The 17,259-nt window shown below is 44.1% G+C and overlaps 1 protein-coding gene across 1 annotated transcript in view; it reads right to left on the bottom strand.

Annotated features, from left to right (window-relative positions):
• Window positions 1-17,259, bottom strand: part of LOC146618165 (chloride channel protein 2-like) — a 57,636-nt gene that overhangs the window by 25,882 nt on the left and 14,495 nt on the right. The window contains exons 4-9 of the mRNA XM_085371702.1: window positions 10,072-10,200; window positions 8,951-9,084; window positions 6,295-6,369; window positions 4,671-4,749; window positions 4,072-4,197; window positions 3,211-3,295 (exon numbers count right to left, since the gene is read on the bottom strand). Of these exons, the coding sequence (XP_085227828.1) occupies window positions 3,211-3,295; window positions 4,072-4,197; window positions 4,671-4,749; window positions 6,295-6,369; window positions 8,951-9,084; window positions 10,072-10,200 (628 nt within the window). The remainder of the gene's footprint in view (window positions 1-3,210; window positions 3,296-4,071; window positions 4,198-4,670; window positions 4,750-6,294; window positions 6,370-8,950; window positions 9,085-10,071; window positions 10,201-17,259) is intronic.

Raw genomic sequence — 17,259 nt, 5'->3', positions numbered from 1 at the left:
CTGTTATAAATAGATATTAACCACATTGAAATCCATGTTAAAATGTAAAACAGTAATGGTTAAAGTATTTAGAAAGAATCTGTAATTATTGCCAAAGGAGTACAATGTGTTTAATACATTTAAAAGTGCATTTGCTTTATGTGTGGTTCATTTTTAATTTAGTAAGGTTGTTATCGTGTTTTATTGTGAAGAACTGTGTAATAGGAAGCGAGTATGTTTGTGATGGAAGTAGGACTGAGAGAAGTTGTGACAGAAAGTACAAGAAGTTTGCAAGTGTATATATAACCTTGACTATCTGATTGACGGTCTTTGTTGATGTGCACATTTGTAAACTGGCTGTAAGAAGCTGGGGATGTTTCTGCTCCTAATCCACCACGCAGCTGCACACTTCCTTCCTTCCTTTTTCTTTCCTGCCCTGTTTGTTTCTTTAGCTGTCAGAATATTTGTGTGAAGGCCAAGAAAGATACCAAACGGATTTACTTTACCAAGTGGATCATCACAGCCTTGCTGTATTGGTCCATTTCAACATTTGTTATTATTATTTTATTTTATTGTATTTTATTAAGTTATTACAGATGGGACAGACATGACCGGGGAATAGGACAGGGAGAGAGAAAGAGAGGGAGGCTAAGGAAAAAACAGAGGGGAAGAGGGACAGTGAGAGAGGACACTTTAAAAAAATCACCCGGATCACCGGTTGAGAGAAAAAAAATGAAAAAAGAGAAACAAACAAAAAGAGAGCAACATATTAAACACAACACTACTGCAACCCACTTAGCACTTAACCTAGCTAAGCGTAAATAACAGTAAATACTGAATTTTCAAAGTTTTTTGTGCAGCAGTCAAGACGGACAGCTCACAGTGTGCTGTGAGGCAGCAGCCAAGAAAGATGTAGTTTGTGTCTGTGAACACCTGTGTGGATCAGCACGGTTGTATTCAAAAAGTTTCTCCATGTAACGATGTGCTAGTGGGGAGCCATAGCCCTGTCCCCCAGGGCATGAAACAGGCATGGAGGAGATCCAGGCCCCAGACATCCAGAGGCCCCCGAGTGTGGGAGCCCAAGGAGGAGCTGAGGAGGGACATCTGTGCCAGCCTCCTGGGAAGAGCTTAGGAGAGCCTCAGACGAGGGGTCACTCAGCAGCCACGGAGCAGAGGCCAGAGGGGGTTGCAGTGGCCTGCCCGCGGGATCCACCGGCAGCCAGCTGTGCCAGAGTGGACTGAGCCCCCCACCCCCGGTTGGAGCCTGACCGAGCCACGGGCGCCAGGCCGGGAGTGTGCCCCCATACCTTGGAGAGTCTGAGGTGTTGCCAGAGGGGCGGAGTCTAAGACCCGACCTGACATATAGACACAGACACAAACTTGCATGCACACATATACAATTACTCAGCACTCACCCAACGTAAAGACAAATGGACATTGTCACACAATCACACTCCACAAACAGCCTCTATACAAGGTACCCTCGCCCCTAGAAGGGGAATCCACACCTAGACCCAGGAGATGTTACCCTTTTGTCACAGTCCAGAGTTTCTGGTGCGAGAGAAGAATGGATGACTGGTGAGACGCCAAGAGAGACTGAAGAGGAGTGATAGTGATCCCCTGCTTTTCACTGTGGATTCCCTGGAGCCCTAATCCCTGCACGCTTGTATATAGCACTTAGTCACTGTCACACACTTCACCTGGTGTTTGTGAATAAAACCCTCTGTTCTTCCTTTGAGCAAGTAGTCCTGCGTTTGAGTCCCCCCAATGACCGTAACACCTTTTCCCTGCGGTGGAGACATTGGACATGGCAAGTAGCCCCTCCCTGTATGCTGTATCACTGTATGCTGATCACTCTGCATTCAACACATAACTGTTTCCCTACAGAAAACATGCCTCTGAAAACATGTGACTACAGAGCCTATGCATGCAGGAATATTAAACGTCTAAAATTAGTCTTAGTTTTGAGTTGAAAAGATCCACAGGAACCACATTTGGACTATAAATAGCCCGTATACTGAGGTCTTACTGATGTCACACTAAACGTATAAATATAAAGTGTCAGGGATCCTGGGTCGCTCAGACCCAGGATCCCTGAGCAGTTATGGACTAATATTATAATATATATTTTGTATTGCCGTCCCTCGTTATCCCTGCTTGTATGTGTGTGTATGTGTTTCTGCGGGCGCCTTCAGGCCTGGTGGGTGTGGCCCTGCTGGCGGACTGGCCATACCCGAAGCCACACACCTGCTGCTGATCAGGCCTCGTCGGGGGAGCTACTTAAGAGAGTCTTGGAGCTCCCACCGACACGGGATCATTTCGTGAGACTTCCCGTCAGTTCTTCAGCTGGTCTGTTTGTGAGTGTGAGCTTGCCAAGTGAACTGAGGGTGCTAACTACTGCCTCTATTTTCCCAGGACGGATTGCTGGATGAGAGGGCAGCAGTCACAGAGTGCACTGGCACGAGGGAGCAGACACATGAGCACAAACACTGGGAGAAGACACGGAGTGGAAGTCGGGAGCACACGGGGATGTGTTATTGTTGTGTATCAGTTCCATCACTGTAAATAAACGCACTGCTTGTACATAGAGCACCGCGCCTGGGTCCTCCTTCCCCACACCCCCCACGGTTTGCCATGCCAAACTGTGACATAAAGTATAATAGACATGAAAAAAGGTCAAAGCCTGGCATTACAAAACAAAGCCTTCAGTCCAAATTTACTTATAAAAGATGTCACTTCAACATCACTTTACGCTCTCCCCTCACCCCCAAAGAGTCAGCAGGAAATGGCTGCCCTCTCTGAGACTTGTTCTTCAGAAGGTTTCTTCCTGTTAAAAGGACGTTTTTTCTTCCCACTCTTGCCAAGCACTTGCTCGCAGCAGGTCATCTGATTGCTGGGGTTTTCTCTCTGTTAATGTAGGGTCTCTACCTCATAATATAAAGCACTTTGAGGTGACTGTTGTTGTGAATACATAAATAAAACTGAATCAAACCTACTTAAGTAGTGCTCCTTAATAATATCAGAATATATGCGGCAATCATAATATGTTGGAATATCTTTCAGAACAAATGGCTTTTAAATGACTGCTAAAAACCTCAGTCAACAAAAAGTATTTCATATGCACATCTTTTTCCTGATGCTTAGCTGATGAGTTGGAACTAGTGGGTATTTTTCAATTTTACTATTTTTAAAGCAAATTTTTGCATTTCAAGTTTAGAGATGGAAACTTACCCAAGCAAAGCGAAGGCAGGCATCTCCTTGAGGTCAAAGGGAAAGTCTACCTGGAAATGGGTTCTAAAAAGGGCTGTGACGGTCTCTGGTGCAAGAGAAAGCAAAACCAAGAGGACAAGCTAGTGTATCACTGAATAGTCATCAAAACTTCGAGGTGCAAGTATCCAAACTTTAGCAATAACATTAGGTATTACAGATGTTGAATAACTGATGGAAAATGGAGAGTAAAGCTAGTTTCAGGCTGAGCATTGTGAACAGCTCTTTCTGATGCAACAGGCATGTGGTGTATGTCTTGTCCCAAAAACAAATTAGGTAATCTATCATTTGTTAGGTGAATGCATAAAAAATGATCCTGCTGAAGTTTATTGAGAAAGTACTGAGCAAACCTCAAAACCTAGCCATGTTTGATCATACTACACAAATAATGGGGGAAGAACACTAGAAACTGAAACTTGCAGCTCCACTGTGATTCATTTTGCTGCGTTTACTTTGACTTGTCTCTTAAATATACCATCAATATACAAATCACAGCTACATGTATTAGTAACGTGGAGACACATCTTCATTTGTTTATGCGTTCTGTGTTCAGGGTCTGGTGATTTACTTTTTAAATTGACATTTTTAAAGAGACTACATCTGTCAAATTAGGAATTCATAAGTCCCAACAAGCTTTGAGTCCACATTTTCCTGAATTCATAACTGCAAACAGCCTGCAATTTCATTCAACATAAATTAGCGCTGTTGTATCTATGAAAGCAGTAAGGTTTCATTTAATGATCAATGCTGTTTTTAGTATTAAAAGGTGTGACATTGTGAATTCCTTAAAACACCTGGTAAAAACATCTGGCCACACAGTCATACCTTCGTCTTTGTACCACACAGCCAATACCCTGAAAAAGAAGGCAGCGATGGTGACGGAAAAAAACCCTCTCCAATAGCTCCTCACAGCAAAGAATGTGAATGTTACTTCAATACTGAAGAGCACACCTGAAACACACAAACAACGCAAGGCATGAGCATTGGAACTGACTTTTAAAATATTCTGAAACTTACACTGACTTTTCAAAAACCCGTCTTGCACTTGTGCTGAAGAACAATATTTTCTTTTGTCTGTTGAATTTGCTAGCCAGCATCTTCACTCAGATCTCAGTGTCATTTACTTCCAGCTCATCTTGGATAGATTTGCTCATGGCGAGCTGTATATATACATGACTTAACAAGAGAGGCTCAAAAAAATCTTGAACTTGAAGAAATTGGCACTGATACATAGGCGTGAAAAAAGAAACCCTCAATTACAAGATAGCTTGTGAAACATTACTGAAACTGCTCCACAGATTTCAGCAACATAAAGCTTATCATATTACATGTTATATATTACACTGCTCAACTTAAAGCCTTAACAGTGTTTGCAGATTTAGCTTACTTCGGAGTGTTACCACGTCACATTTGATGAACCTCACCTCCTACGGGCGCAGCAAGAACGCAGCCTACTCCCACAGCACAGGCTGCTGCTAGCATCTCTCTGTACCTGGACTCATTCTGAAATCACACGGAAGTGATTACATTTCAGCTTTAGAATAAATAGATGTGGAATACAGAAATAAATAACCTACTCACCATTTAGGCAATATTGGATAGATTAGACTACATTAAATTAGCTACAATTACAATGTAACCGTAAGAAGGTGGAAGACCATTTTAAGTGTTTACTATGAATAGCGGTAATTCTCTGCTCAAAGATATGCTGTATGAAATTGTATCTTCTTTCGCTTTGAAGGTAAAAAGGTTCGAAAAATAAAATTGTAAAATATGATAATACTAATAATAATTCTTTATTTAAAAGGGACAATGGAGTGTAACATAGTCCAAGTATAAAACATGAAACTGATGCACACAAGTTTATAGCCATAGTATGTTATACTTTCTTACCCCCACACAATGAAGCTTTTTTGGCACATCTGTTTGTCATGATCCTGGCTTTTCTCCCAGCTATTTTGAAATTGCTCTTGTTTTTAGTCTGGATATACTTTTGCCTAGTTTATGTTTTCATTTTGATATTGTTAGTTATCAACTTTTTCTTGTCCTCCTATTTCTCTCAGGTCTAGTCTGTGTTTGTGTTTTCTCCTGTGTTTAGTCAGTTTTGTCATTGTGGTTTTACTAAATTTGTCAGAATCTCGTGGTGTTCCAGAGAAGGCATTGGAGCTGATCAACACTGGTAGATTCATTTATTCTTCAAAGAGCATGCAAATTATAGCTAAAATCTTCACCAAACCATAGATTGCTTCTGAATCAGTTTTCAGCTTATACACAGACTATGTTTCCTCAATCATCATCAGAAATTCATCACGACTTTGGAAGCTACACTTCTGCTTGTATTCTTTGATATTGTGCGCACAGTATGAAATAGATATGAAATGCTTTTGTATTTAGCCACTGTATACACTGACCGATGAATCAAGTCAAGTCAAAGTATATTTACATACCATGTTTTTAAACAACAAAAGGTTACACAAAGTATTCTTTAAATAGAAACAGTCACTAAAGCCAGTCTACGGAGGCCAGCATAGCTGCAATATGATCACACTGCTTATTTCCCGTGAAAAAGCGAGCTTCTGCATTTTGATCGACTTGGAGGTGATGAGGTAAAGATTGAGCAGAGCCAGCATGTAAAGAATTACAATCATCGAGATGAGAGCAAATGAAAGTCTGAATTACTGTCTCTAAGCCGTGTGGTTGGAGGCAGGCCTTCACCCTGCTGAGGAGACTCAGTTGAAAGAAACTTGTCTTAACAACAGAGCTGATCTGTTTATTAAATTTTAAAGCACAGTCAAAAGTCACACCAAGCACTGTCATACCCGTCAAATGGGTTGGGATGCCCAAATAAAATAATTTCTCTCCATAAGTTTCTCTCCAACCATAATTGTACATCTCTGAGACAGTTCACTAGTGCCTGAATAGAAATATGACTGTTGGTATTTTATAGGCAAAAATATGTGTAGGACATTTGCAAAGCATTAAAAAAAAATAAAATCAACAGTGGATGAATTCAATAAAACATGAGAAAGAAAAAGATGTAAGACTCACCTCATAGATTCCTCGAAACACAGGCAACTTGCAGAGGAGAGCGCCACACAAGCTGGCGATGTGTACAAAGGGAGCCTGACAGAAGGAAAAAATAAAGGCATAAAACAGGTTCTCTAGCTGCTGTTTGACGGTCTGTCAACAGTTACACATACACATGTTGCGGTTTTTATGCCAGTTGCAGAATATGAGAAGTGATCTCAGGTGAAAATCTAATTTAAATTTAAATTTCATATAAGCACAATGGTGTTCCAGCACTTTGCTTCGATTTACTCTGTGTGGGTTTCTGAGGACCAGATGTGGTCCGAGTGTAAGCCTGTCTTCTGAGGGATCTTTACTCTTTATTTGGATATCTTAAAGCTGTCATTCCATATTAAAAGGGCTGTCTCTTCGTGGTGGTGTCTTAATGCTGTGACTCACTGAAAACGTGCAAGTCAGCAACAGTAGAATGTGGATCAAAACGTCAATTTTTTTTTCTTTTTGCCTGTCCCGTTTGGTTCTTTTGCATCAGAATTATTGTCTAAAGGCGAAGAAAGATGCCCAATGGATTTACTTTACCAAATGGACCCTCCCAGCCTTGCCGTAATGGTCCATTTGATTCACCTTTTATGGTTTATTTTATAAATTTTTTTTTTCACTTGCTAGATACGGGACAGACTTGAATGAGGAAAAGAAAAGGGAGAAAGGAAGAGGGGGAAAAACAGCGGGGAAGAGGGACGGGGATAAAGGGCAAAAAACAAAAACTAAATAAGCAGACAAAAAAAAATCCATCTATCAATCACCTGGATCACCTGTTGAGAAAGAAAAAGAAAACAAGCAGAAGAAAACGAGAGCAATACAATGAACAACATCACGATGATCTATGGGAATATGACAGTAAATACTAAATATTAAACATTATTGTGCAGCACATAAGATCAACAGAACACAGTGTGCTTTGAGGTAGGAGCCAAAAAGGGTGTAGTTTGTGGGTGTGATCACCCGTGTGTACACCTGTGAGCATGGACGCGCTTGTTTTTTTAAAAGGTTCCTTCATGTAACGATCTGCTAGAGGGTGTGGAGGGGCCACAGCCCCGTCCTCCAGGACATGAAGCAGGTATGGAGGAGATCAAAACTCCAGACATCCAGAGGCCCCCAGAACACAAGAGACCAAGGAAGACCAACAGAGGGGCAGCTGCACCACTGTCCCAGAAAGAGCTGAGGAGAGTCCCAGATGAGGGCTCACTCAGCAGCCGCGAAGCAGAAGCCAGGGGGAGTTGCAGTGACGCGCCCGTGAGCTCCGCCGGCAGCCAGCCGTGCCTGAGTGACCGAGCCCCAGGCCGAGAGGCCGGGGGCACCCCACCTCCGAAGTGGCCCGAGCGAGCCCCAGGCTCCAGGCCCCGATAAGCAGCCACCAAGGAGTGAGCCGGTGTGTACCCGGACGCCCACCCCCAGACACAAAGAACCACCAACGCACCGATGTCTGAGGGCGTCTGCCACTGGCAGGGGAAGTGGTGGTGGGTGGAGATAGGCCTCCAAACCTTGGAGGGCCTGAGATGTCCCCAGAGAGGTGGCACCTGACACCCAACCTGACATATAGACACAGACATACAGGCACACACAGACACAAACATCCATTCCTCCCTCATGCTCTCATATGCACTTACTCCACACTCAACCAACGTGGAGACAGACATAAAGAGACGCTGTACACACGATCACACTCCCCAAGCGTACTCTACGAACCGGGTCTAGGTACCCTTGCCCCTGGAGGGGGAACTGCACCCAGACCCAGGTGGTGTTACCCTTTTCCCTGCGGTGGGGGGAGGCAGACCGCCCTGACTCCGCAGCAGCAGGGAGGCCCCACACTCCAGACTGCAGTCGGACGGCCAACTCCTCCTCCTAGCCCCCCCGCTCCAGCAGGTCGCAGAGAATGGGGGTGAGAGAAGACTCCAAACCTCCCTCCACCCGCTCATTGTAGTGTTGATGCATGTGTGTTCTAAGGTGCATTTAAAACCCAGGAGGGCATGGAGCTACCTGCCAGAGAGCAGCAGGTAAGCGCATGGTCCCTCCTGCTAGCCCTCAATGTCTACGTGTATTTAACCTTGAGAGGTGGGCAACGACGCCAGGGGTGGGGTGTACACCCTGATGGTAATTTGGACTCCGTGTATCGTGCCCACCCCCAAGATCCTATATGTATGTGTAATGAGAGTGTGAGTAATGTGAATGTCTAAGTTGTGGGATAACATTGAGACAGAGGCAGCCAGAAGGGGACGGGGGGGGGGGGGGGGGGGGGGATGCCTCCCCTGCACCGTGGTGACACACCTTTACTCCAAGGCCTGCATGTGTGGGTGATTGTCGTGGAGCGGGAAGAGGGAGGCAGCTGGAGATGGGGAGGGAAGGAAGGGAGGGGCAAGTGACCCCTCCCTGGGGCCAGCTTCAATTTTGTTGAAAATCATAAATAAATGGGATTTTGCCCCTCAAAAACTCACTGATAAAGACATGTAGCTCTTAGAATGTTAGATCCTTCAAACTACTGAGTAATTATTCCCAATTTGATGGTTTGGATGGTGACTGCAGACAGACACAGAAAATGGACGCCTACCCACAGCAACATACAACAGTACATGAAGACATTTAAAGAGTGTGCAGCTGATTTGTGTGTATGCATCTATTTTACCTCTTTGCCAAGGGGCATACCACTACCCAAGGCAAAAGCGAGACTGATGACTTTAGCCACGAAGGTCCTGAAGGTGAGATATTCTTTCAGTAATACTCCTCGTAGAATGGTCTTCATTTCCGAAATCCCTGAACCTGTAGGGGACAACAACGGACTCTTACAGCTGGCTGATTGTCAAAACTTTCTGTTAGACCCCAAAAGATTATTGTTTACATTACAATGAACAACAATGGACAAGATTTATAGATGTTATTTTAATGGAAAAAGTACTAGACATCACACATGATGCCAGGTGTCTCTTGAAAATGAATCTCAATGAGATTTTTACTTGAATAAAAAATGTATGTGTGCAGTTTGTCGCACAATGAGTTGCTAGCTAGTCTTTTAGCTAGATTTAGGTTACATCAAGTATAGCAGAGATGAATTTGAATTTAAGGTGATGATGCTTAGAGTCACTGAAATCCAACTTTATACCAAACCATATGTCTTGTATAAAAATAGTGGAAGCAGTACAGTGTCAGTGTAGGGGAAGGACATGAGCCAAGATCCTGTTGAATTCAATTGTGTACATCCACAAAAAGCAGCAGTTCAGCTGTACACTAATACAATCTGAAGCTTACATTAGAAATTATTGACAATTGTGATTCCTTTTCATATGCCGAGACACTACATAGATCCCAGTGTGCCTGCACCTGTTGAATCCCACTTTAACCACTGAATTTTCTTATTTTGTTGTGCAGGTGTGGAGGCAAAGTTACCCGCCACCATGTGGCCAACTGAAAATTATTTTTTTATTTCTTACATATCAAACTAACCACAGTCAATGGAAGTAGAATTTAGCTTTGAATAGTATTTGTATTCTTATATAGTAGTATTGTTTCATCAGTATATTAATATAGCACAAGGTTCAGTTACCTTGTACAAAAATGGTTAGTAGAATTATCCTTCAAAGAGATACTTTTACTTTTTTCCTTTGAGTACATTTGAGATCAAGTACTCTTTCACTTTTACTTGAGAAATGAACTTTTTTCAGTAGTTGAGTATTTTTTTTTTACATTTTGGTGTCTGTGCTTCTGCATAAGTAAAGAAAGTGTGTACTTTTGCCACATCTGTTTACATACCAGCAGCCTGTGGGGAGACGATCTGGGTGAAGCCGGCAGAAAACACGATGAGAGCAACAGAATAGCCGACCCAGCCCAGGTACTGCAGGAACCCATTACTGTCCAGTCTGCCATATACCCACTTCTGTCCTGTGGACACACAAACCACACAGACCAGGCCCAATGTGTAAAACCATCCTCACAGATTTACAGTGCAGTTACAGACCTATACAACAAAACAGGAACTGGCAGGTCGAGGTTAGTTTCCCTTTCTGAAAGTATAAAACACGCAGCCGGAGAAATGTGTTTGAATTTCTCAACCTGTGAGATTTGACATTTCTGATGAATTTCAAAGGTTCAGGTGTCTAATTTCAACTTTCTGGTTTGCACAGTTTGCTTACTTATTTTTCCTCCTCCCTGGTCCCCTTTGCTCTCATTACTTACTTACTTCTTTACACCAAACTTTTTTTTCCCTTTTTACACTGTTAAATACCTCTTTCATTCCTGTCTACTGTACCTTCTAGTTTTTATCCCTTGGAGAACCTTTAACACACAAAAAAGAGTTACTGAGCTTGATTTGCTTTTTTGAATAAAACACACTGGTAACTTTCTTAAACTGAGTTCTAATAACACCGTGAGAAAAATTGAGTTCAGTTTACTTAATATAGATTACCATACTAGATTTTACAGCCGAACTATAGTCTGTATTTCAGTCAATTTTGTTGGCTATGAATCTAATGTGGACAGGAAACAGTGTTTTTTTTCTTTAGCTGTGCTAGTGGGCCTGCCCTGCAGCCTCGCTTTTGCCTCCTTTGTTTACATATTTATGTAGAACTGCATCTACATGTATGTCAGACATAGATTTTGTATGGTTGGGTAGTCTAGGTATAATAATAATGGATTGCATTTATGTAGCACTTTTCAAGAAACCTCAAAGCACTTTACAATTCCACTATTCATTCACTCTCACATTCACACACTGGTAGCCACAGCTGTAGCCACAGCTGCCCTGGGGCAGACTGACAGAGGCGAGGCTGCCATATCGCGCCATCGGCCCCTCTGGCCAACACCAGTAGGCGGTAGGTGAAGTGTCTTGCCCAAGGACACAACGACCAAGACTGTCCGAACCGGCAACCTTCTGATTACAAGACGAACACCCAACTCTTGAGCCACAATCGCCCCACGTATCATAACATACATCTGCCCAACAAAATTGGGGGGCTCAGACAAAGCCCCCCCTTGGACTGCTGAGTTTCTGCATTTTGATCGACTATGCCCCTCCAATGTGTGCTCTGATGTACAGAGAGAAAAAAGGAAATGCAGAAATGTATATGTCTTTTTTTTTTTTTTTTTTTTTTGGCCTGTCCCGTTTGGCTCTTTTGCCATCAGAATTGTTGTCTAAAGGCAAAGAAAGATGCCCAACGGATTTACTTTACCAAACTGACCATCCCAGCCTTGCCATAATGGTCCATTTGATTCACCTTTTATTGTTTATTTTATTTTCACTTACTGAATACGGGACAGACTTGACTGGGGGAAAGAAGGGGAGAAAGAAAGAGGGAAAGAGAAACAGCTGAGAAGAGGGACGGGGGAGAAGGGCAAAAGACAAAAACCAACAGAACGGGCAGAGAAAAAAAATGCATATATCAATCACCTGGATCACCTGCTGAGAAAGAAAAAAGAAAGCAAGCAGAAGAGAACAAGAGTAATAGAATAAACAACATCACAATGATATATGGGAATATGACAGTAAATACTAAATGTTAAACATTATTGTGCAGCACATAAGATCAACAGAACACAGTGTGCTTTGAGGTAGGAGCCAAAAAGGGTGTAGATTGTGGGTGTGATCACCCGTGTGTACACCTGTGAGCATGGACGCGCTTGTTTTTTGTTTTTTTTAAAAGGTTCCTTCATGTAATAATCTGCTAGAGGGTGTGGGGGGGCCACAGCCCCGTCCTCCAGGGCGTGAAGCAGGTGTGGAGGAGATCAAAACTCCAGACATCCAGAGGCCCCCAGAACACAAGAGACCAAGGAAGACCAACAGAGGGGCAGCTGCGCCACTGTCCCGGAAAGAGCTGAGGAGAGTCCCAGATGAGGGCTCACTCAGCAGCCGCGGAGCAGAAGCCAGGGGGAGTTGCAGTGACGCGCCCGTGAGCTCCGCCGGCAGCCAGCTGCGCCTGAGTGACCAAGCCCCAGGCCGAGAGGCCGGGGGCACCCCACCTCCGAAGTGGCCCGAGCGAGCCCCAGGCTCCAGGCCCCGATAAGCGGCCGCCAAGGAGTGAGCCGGTGTGTACCTGGACGCCCATCCCCGGACACAAAGAACCACCAACGCACCGATGTCTGAGGGGGTCCGCCACTGGCAGGGGAAGTGGTGGTAGGGGGAGATAGGCCTCCAAACCTTGGAGGGCCTGAGATGTCCCCAGAGAGGTGGCGCCTGACACCCAACCTGACATATAGACACAGACATACAGGCACACACAGATACAAACATCCATTCCCACCCTCATGCTCTCATATGCACTTACTCCACACTCAACCAACGTGGAGACAGACATAAAGAGACGTTGTACACACGATCACACTCCCCAAGCGTACTCTACAAACCGGGTCTAGGTGCCCCCGCCCCTGGAGGGGGGAACTGCACCCAGACCCAGGTGGTGTTTCCCTTTTCCCTGCGGTGGGGGAGGCAGACCGCCCCGACTCCGCAGCAGCAGGAAGGCTCCACACTCCAGACCGCAGTCGGACGGCCAACTCCTCCTCCTAGTCCTAGCCCCCCTGCTCCAGCAGGTCGCAGAGAACGGGGGTGAGAGAAGACTCCGAACCTCCCTCCACCCGCTCATTGTAATGTTGATGCATGTGTGTTCTAAGGTGCATTTAAAACCCAGGAGGGCATGGAGCTACCTGCCAGAGAGCAGCAGGTAAGCGCATGGTCCCTCCTGCTAGCCCTCAATGTCTACGTGTATTTAAAATTGAGAGGTGGGCAACGATGCCAGGGGTGGGGTGTACACCCTGATGGTAATTTGGAGTCCGTGTATCGTGCCCACCCCCAAGATCCTATATGTATGTGTAATGAGAGTGTGAGTAATGTGAATGTCTAAGTTGTGGGATAAAATTGAGGCAGAGGCAGCCAGAAGGGGACGGGGGGGGGGGGGGGGGGGTAGCCTCCTCTGCACCCTGGTGACATACCCCTACTCCAAGGCCCTGCATGTGTGGGTGGTTGTGGTGGAGCGGGAAGAGGGAGGCAGCTGGAGATGGGGAGGGAAGGAAGGGAGGGGCAAGTGACCCCTCCCTGGGGCCAGCTCCCCCGCTGACCCCAGTAGGCACCCCCATACTCCGCGACCCGCCAGGGAAAGGGGGCCCAGGCCCATCCAGACCGGGCCCAGTGCAGCATCGCCGCCCGGCCCCACAGAGCCCGGGACAGTCCACCCAACCCCACCACAGAGAAAACTGCACCCACCCCACCATCCACTCATCTTCCAGACTACATAAGACAATAAACACCCAGGCTGAGATCTTCCTCCACCTCTCCTGTATCTCCCCCTCCTGCAGAGGCAGCTCCTGAGGAGAGGAAAGCTCCTGCAAGATGTGACAATCTCCCCCACCAGTTGAAGAGCCCCCCAGGTGGCTCGACGCACCGGCGGCACCCTGCTCCAGGGCTGGGCCCCCATGCACCCACCCGCCCACAACCCCGGCAACACACCAACCAGGACCCAAGCCCCCGAGGCCCGGTCCGGGTCCCAGCCCAGAGACGGAGCGCCCCCAGAACCTCACGCCCATCCCGGACCCACCCAGGGGCAGCCAGGCTACCAGGTCAGTAACCCACGTCCGTCAGCACAGACCCTCCCCTAGCCCCGCTGCACGCAGCCGCGAGGAAACAGTCACCTGAGAGCCAACAGAGCCCCTAACCGGACATGACCGCTACCCCGGGTTGAGCCCCCCAAGGAAGATGCCTCCGGGGAACCCCCCGACGCCCTAAGCCTGTCCCTACCCCCACACCAATCACAACAGTGAAGGCGGGACCAAACTATGACCCCCCACCCCCACTAGGTGATGGAGCTGATCAAAGGAGCCCAGAGCAATTGATCTGATGTGGTGGCAGAGGCTGTATCAAGACTAATGTAATCTAATAGATAATTTCTATATTGGTTAGAATTAAGATTATTTTTATTTTTCCAGTTCATGAGGACTGTTTTCTTGGCTATGCATAGGGCAGTGAAAACCATATGGGCGATATTCTTTTCTGAAGTGACATTATCTAAGCTGCCCAACAAACACACTAAGGGGGAAGTTGGAATGTTACATTTCAGACACTTCGATAAGTCTTCACATATCTCGCGCCAAAACTTCTGAACTGGTGGACAGAACCAAAGAGCGTGGATATAATTGTCCGGTGAATTGGTTTGGCAGTGTGAGCAGTTGTTGGTAGACGTAAAGCCCATCTTGAACATCCGATGACCTGTATAGTGCACTCTATGTAATATTTTGTATTGAATTAATTGAAGACTGGGATTTCTAATTAGATGAAAGGTTTTTAAGCAAATCTGAGACCAGAAGTTTAGGTCTAAGTTAACTGATAAATCCGCTTCCCATTTTGCAATAGGAAGTGATATTGATTTATCTGTTTTAGAAAGCATTCTGTATATTTTGGATAGTAATTTGGGGGGTTTAAGAGTAAGAAATTGAACCACACTTGGTGGTGTTTGTAGTTCAACTTGACCCGGTTTAAATTTCTTTTTTACTATGGATTTAATTTGTTGATATTCTAAAAATCTTTTCTTGTTGATCCCATATTGTGTAACTAGTCCGTCAAATGAAATAAATTCTGTTCCTTCTAGTATATGTTCTAAATATTTGATTCCTTTATCACTCCAATCTGAAAAGTTTATCATATTATTGTTTTGTAATATGTCAGGGTTGTTCCAGACAGGTGTACGTTTGCATGGGATTAATGAAGACGCCGTCAATTTTAGAAACTCCCACCATGCTGTCAGAGAAGAGCTGATGTTGATGCTTTTAAAGCATTCATGTCGTTGGATGTTTGAGCTGATAAATGGTAGGTCTGAGATCTCTAGATTATTGCAGAGTGCTTGTTCTACATCTAGCCAAGGTTCATCTAAGAGGGTGTGTTTTAGCCATCCTGAGATAAACTGAAGCCTGTTGGCTAAGAAGTAGTGCTGAAAGTTAGGCAGTTCTAGTCCTCCTTTATCCTTGGTCTTTTGTAGTGTTTTTAAGCTTACACGTGGGGGTTTATTTTTCCAAAGGAATTTGGACATACATGAATCTAGAGATCTGAACCAATCTTGTGGCGGTTTAGTTGGGATCATTGAGAATAAATAATTTATTTTTGGTAAGACCATCATATGTCTTACCATATGTGTATATGTCAAAAAACTTGAGAGGAGATTTGGCTGAAGTGATGGGGAAAACGAAGGTCGTTACATTATGCGTGCAGGAAACCAGATTGAAGGCCAGGCCAGGTACACTGGAGGTGGAGTCAAGCTGCTCTGCCATGGCATTGGATGGTAAGGAATTGTAATACTAGAGGAATGTGATACTGAACCCCAAATTGCTCCTTTGATGCATTTGTCTGAGTGTGAGTGTTACACATAGATAGAAAGAACTTACGTGTAGGAAAAGAAGCGTGTGTGAAACATGTTGTTTAAGGTGCTATGAGTGCTAAAGCTATATAAGAACAAAGCTTTTTACCATTTATTTGTGGTTTCTAGTTTCTCTCAAATGCTTACCCAGTCTGGCTTTGCCCTATCACAGAGCTTTTTTCCCAATGCATCTACTTGAACACAAAGTTTCCTGCCAGGCATTTGTCAAATTCCAAATTTTTTTTTATGTCAACTTGGTTTAAGATTGGTCTCCATCACTAAGAAGTAAATCTAAAACCTTTCCAATATGTGCCACATCTAATGGTTTGCTCCAGTGTCTAATTCCATTGTATATTTTTCTTAATTTATTTTGTGTTTTCACTGTCCGATTTTAAAATTCTGAATAGATTTGTATACATTTGCATACATGTGATACATGTCTATTTGATGTGAACTAGAATGTGAAAGACTTCAAATAAATTCAGCCCTTTTCCATCCTTTGACCTCACCCTTCACCACTACCTCCATCCTATCAACTCATCTTTTCCTCTCACCATCAGTTTCCTGTAGTTGTTAGATATTACCAGTGTTGGTCAAGTTACTTGAAAAAAGTAATCAGTAACTAATTACTGATTACTTCCCCCAAAAACTAATCCCATTACTTTACTGATTATTTTTAAAAGTAATTCATTACTTAGTTACTTAGTTACTTTTTAAAAACACGATTTACAACCTGAAGAGGTGATAAAGTGATAGATCTTTCAGCCCAATTCTACTTTTTCTACATAATCCATCATACAAAATGTAATCAAATGGAAAAGTCTCTTTTTAAAACTTGTTTTATCAGTTTTAATCTTTTAACTTTATGCATCAAGCAAAAATTTAATTATATGCAACATTCTCTGACTGGAAGAAATTTGTTTAACATTTAAACCTATTTTCTGCACATTCCAGCACATAATTTTTTTTAATTTTGCGTTTACACTCAGTCTTTCAAATAGATGCAAGTAAAACACAGCAGAAAATAAATAAAGTCAAAGACTCAGCGGTCCTGTTGCTCTATTTTCACCTGTAAAGCAGGAGTGGGGCAGGCGGAGGTTTACCCTGGTGCAGGTGTGCCGCGGTCAGTGGAAGAATCCGCGAGTTTCTCTGTGAGTTTCCCATTACGTCGTAGCTACTCGGTGCTTGTTGGAAGTTTAGGGGTTTTTTCGCTGTAAAAAGAAGTTTTCTTCCCACGCACAGCGGACACTAATGTTTTTGTCACTTTTTATGGAATCAAACTCAAAGTAAGGTCAGTACTTGCACGCTTTAAACGCTGCACGCTCATACTCTCTCTGCACTCGATATGTGATCCATTGTTGATCTGCACACAGCTGTTGTCACTAACGTCACACTCGCTTACGTCACTGTCGTGAGACATTCTCGCAAAAAATCACGGTTTTAGTAACGCAGTAACGCAGTAACGCAGCGTTCCTATGGGAAAGTAACGGTAATCTAATTACCGTTTTTGCAATAGTAATCCCTTACTTTACTCGTTACTTGAAAAAAGTAATTGGATTACAGTAACGCATTACAAATAACGCGTTACTGCCCATCTCTGGATATTACT

The sequence above is a fragment of the Diplotaxodon limnothrissa genome, linkage group LG14 (assembly GCF_057381915.1).
Source record: "Diplotaxodon limnothrissa isolate DT_005_m linkage group LG14, D_limnothrissa_male_GT1.1, whole genome shotgun sequence".
NCBI classification, from domain to species: Eukaryota; Metazoa; Chordata; class Actinopteri; order Cichliformes; family Cichlidae; genus Diplotaxodon; species Diplotaxodon limnothrissa.
The sequence above is the reverse complement of the archived record's forward strand: the minus strand, read 5'-3'. Positions and strand labels throughout refer to the sequence as shown.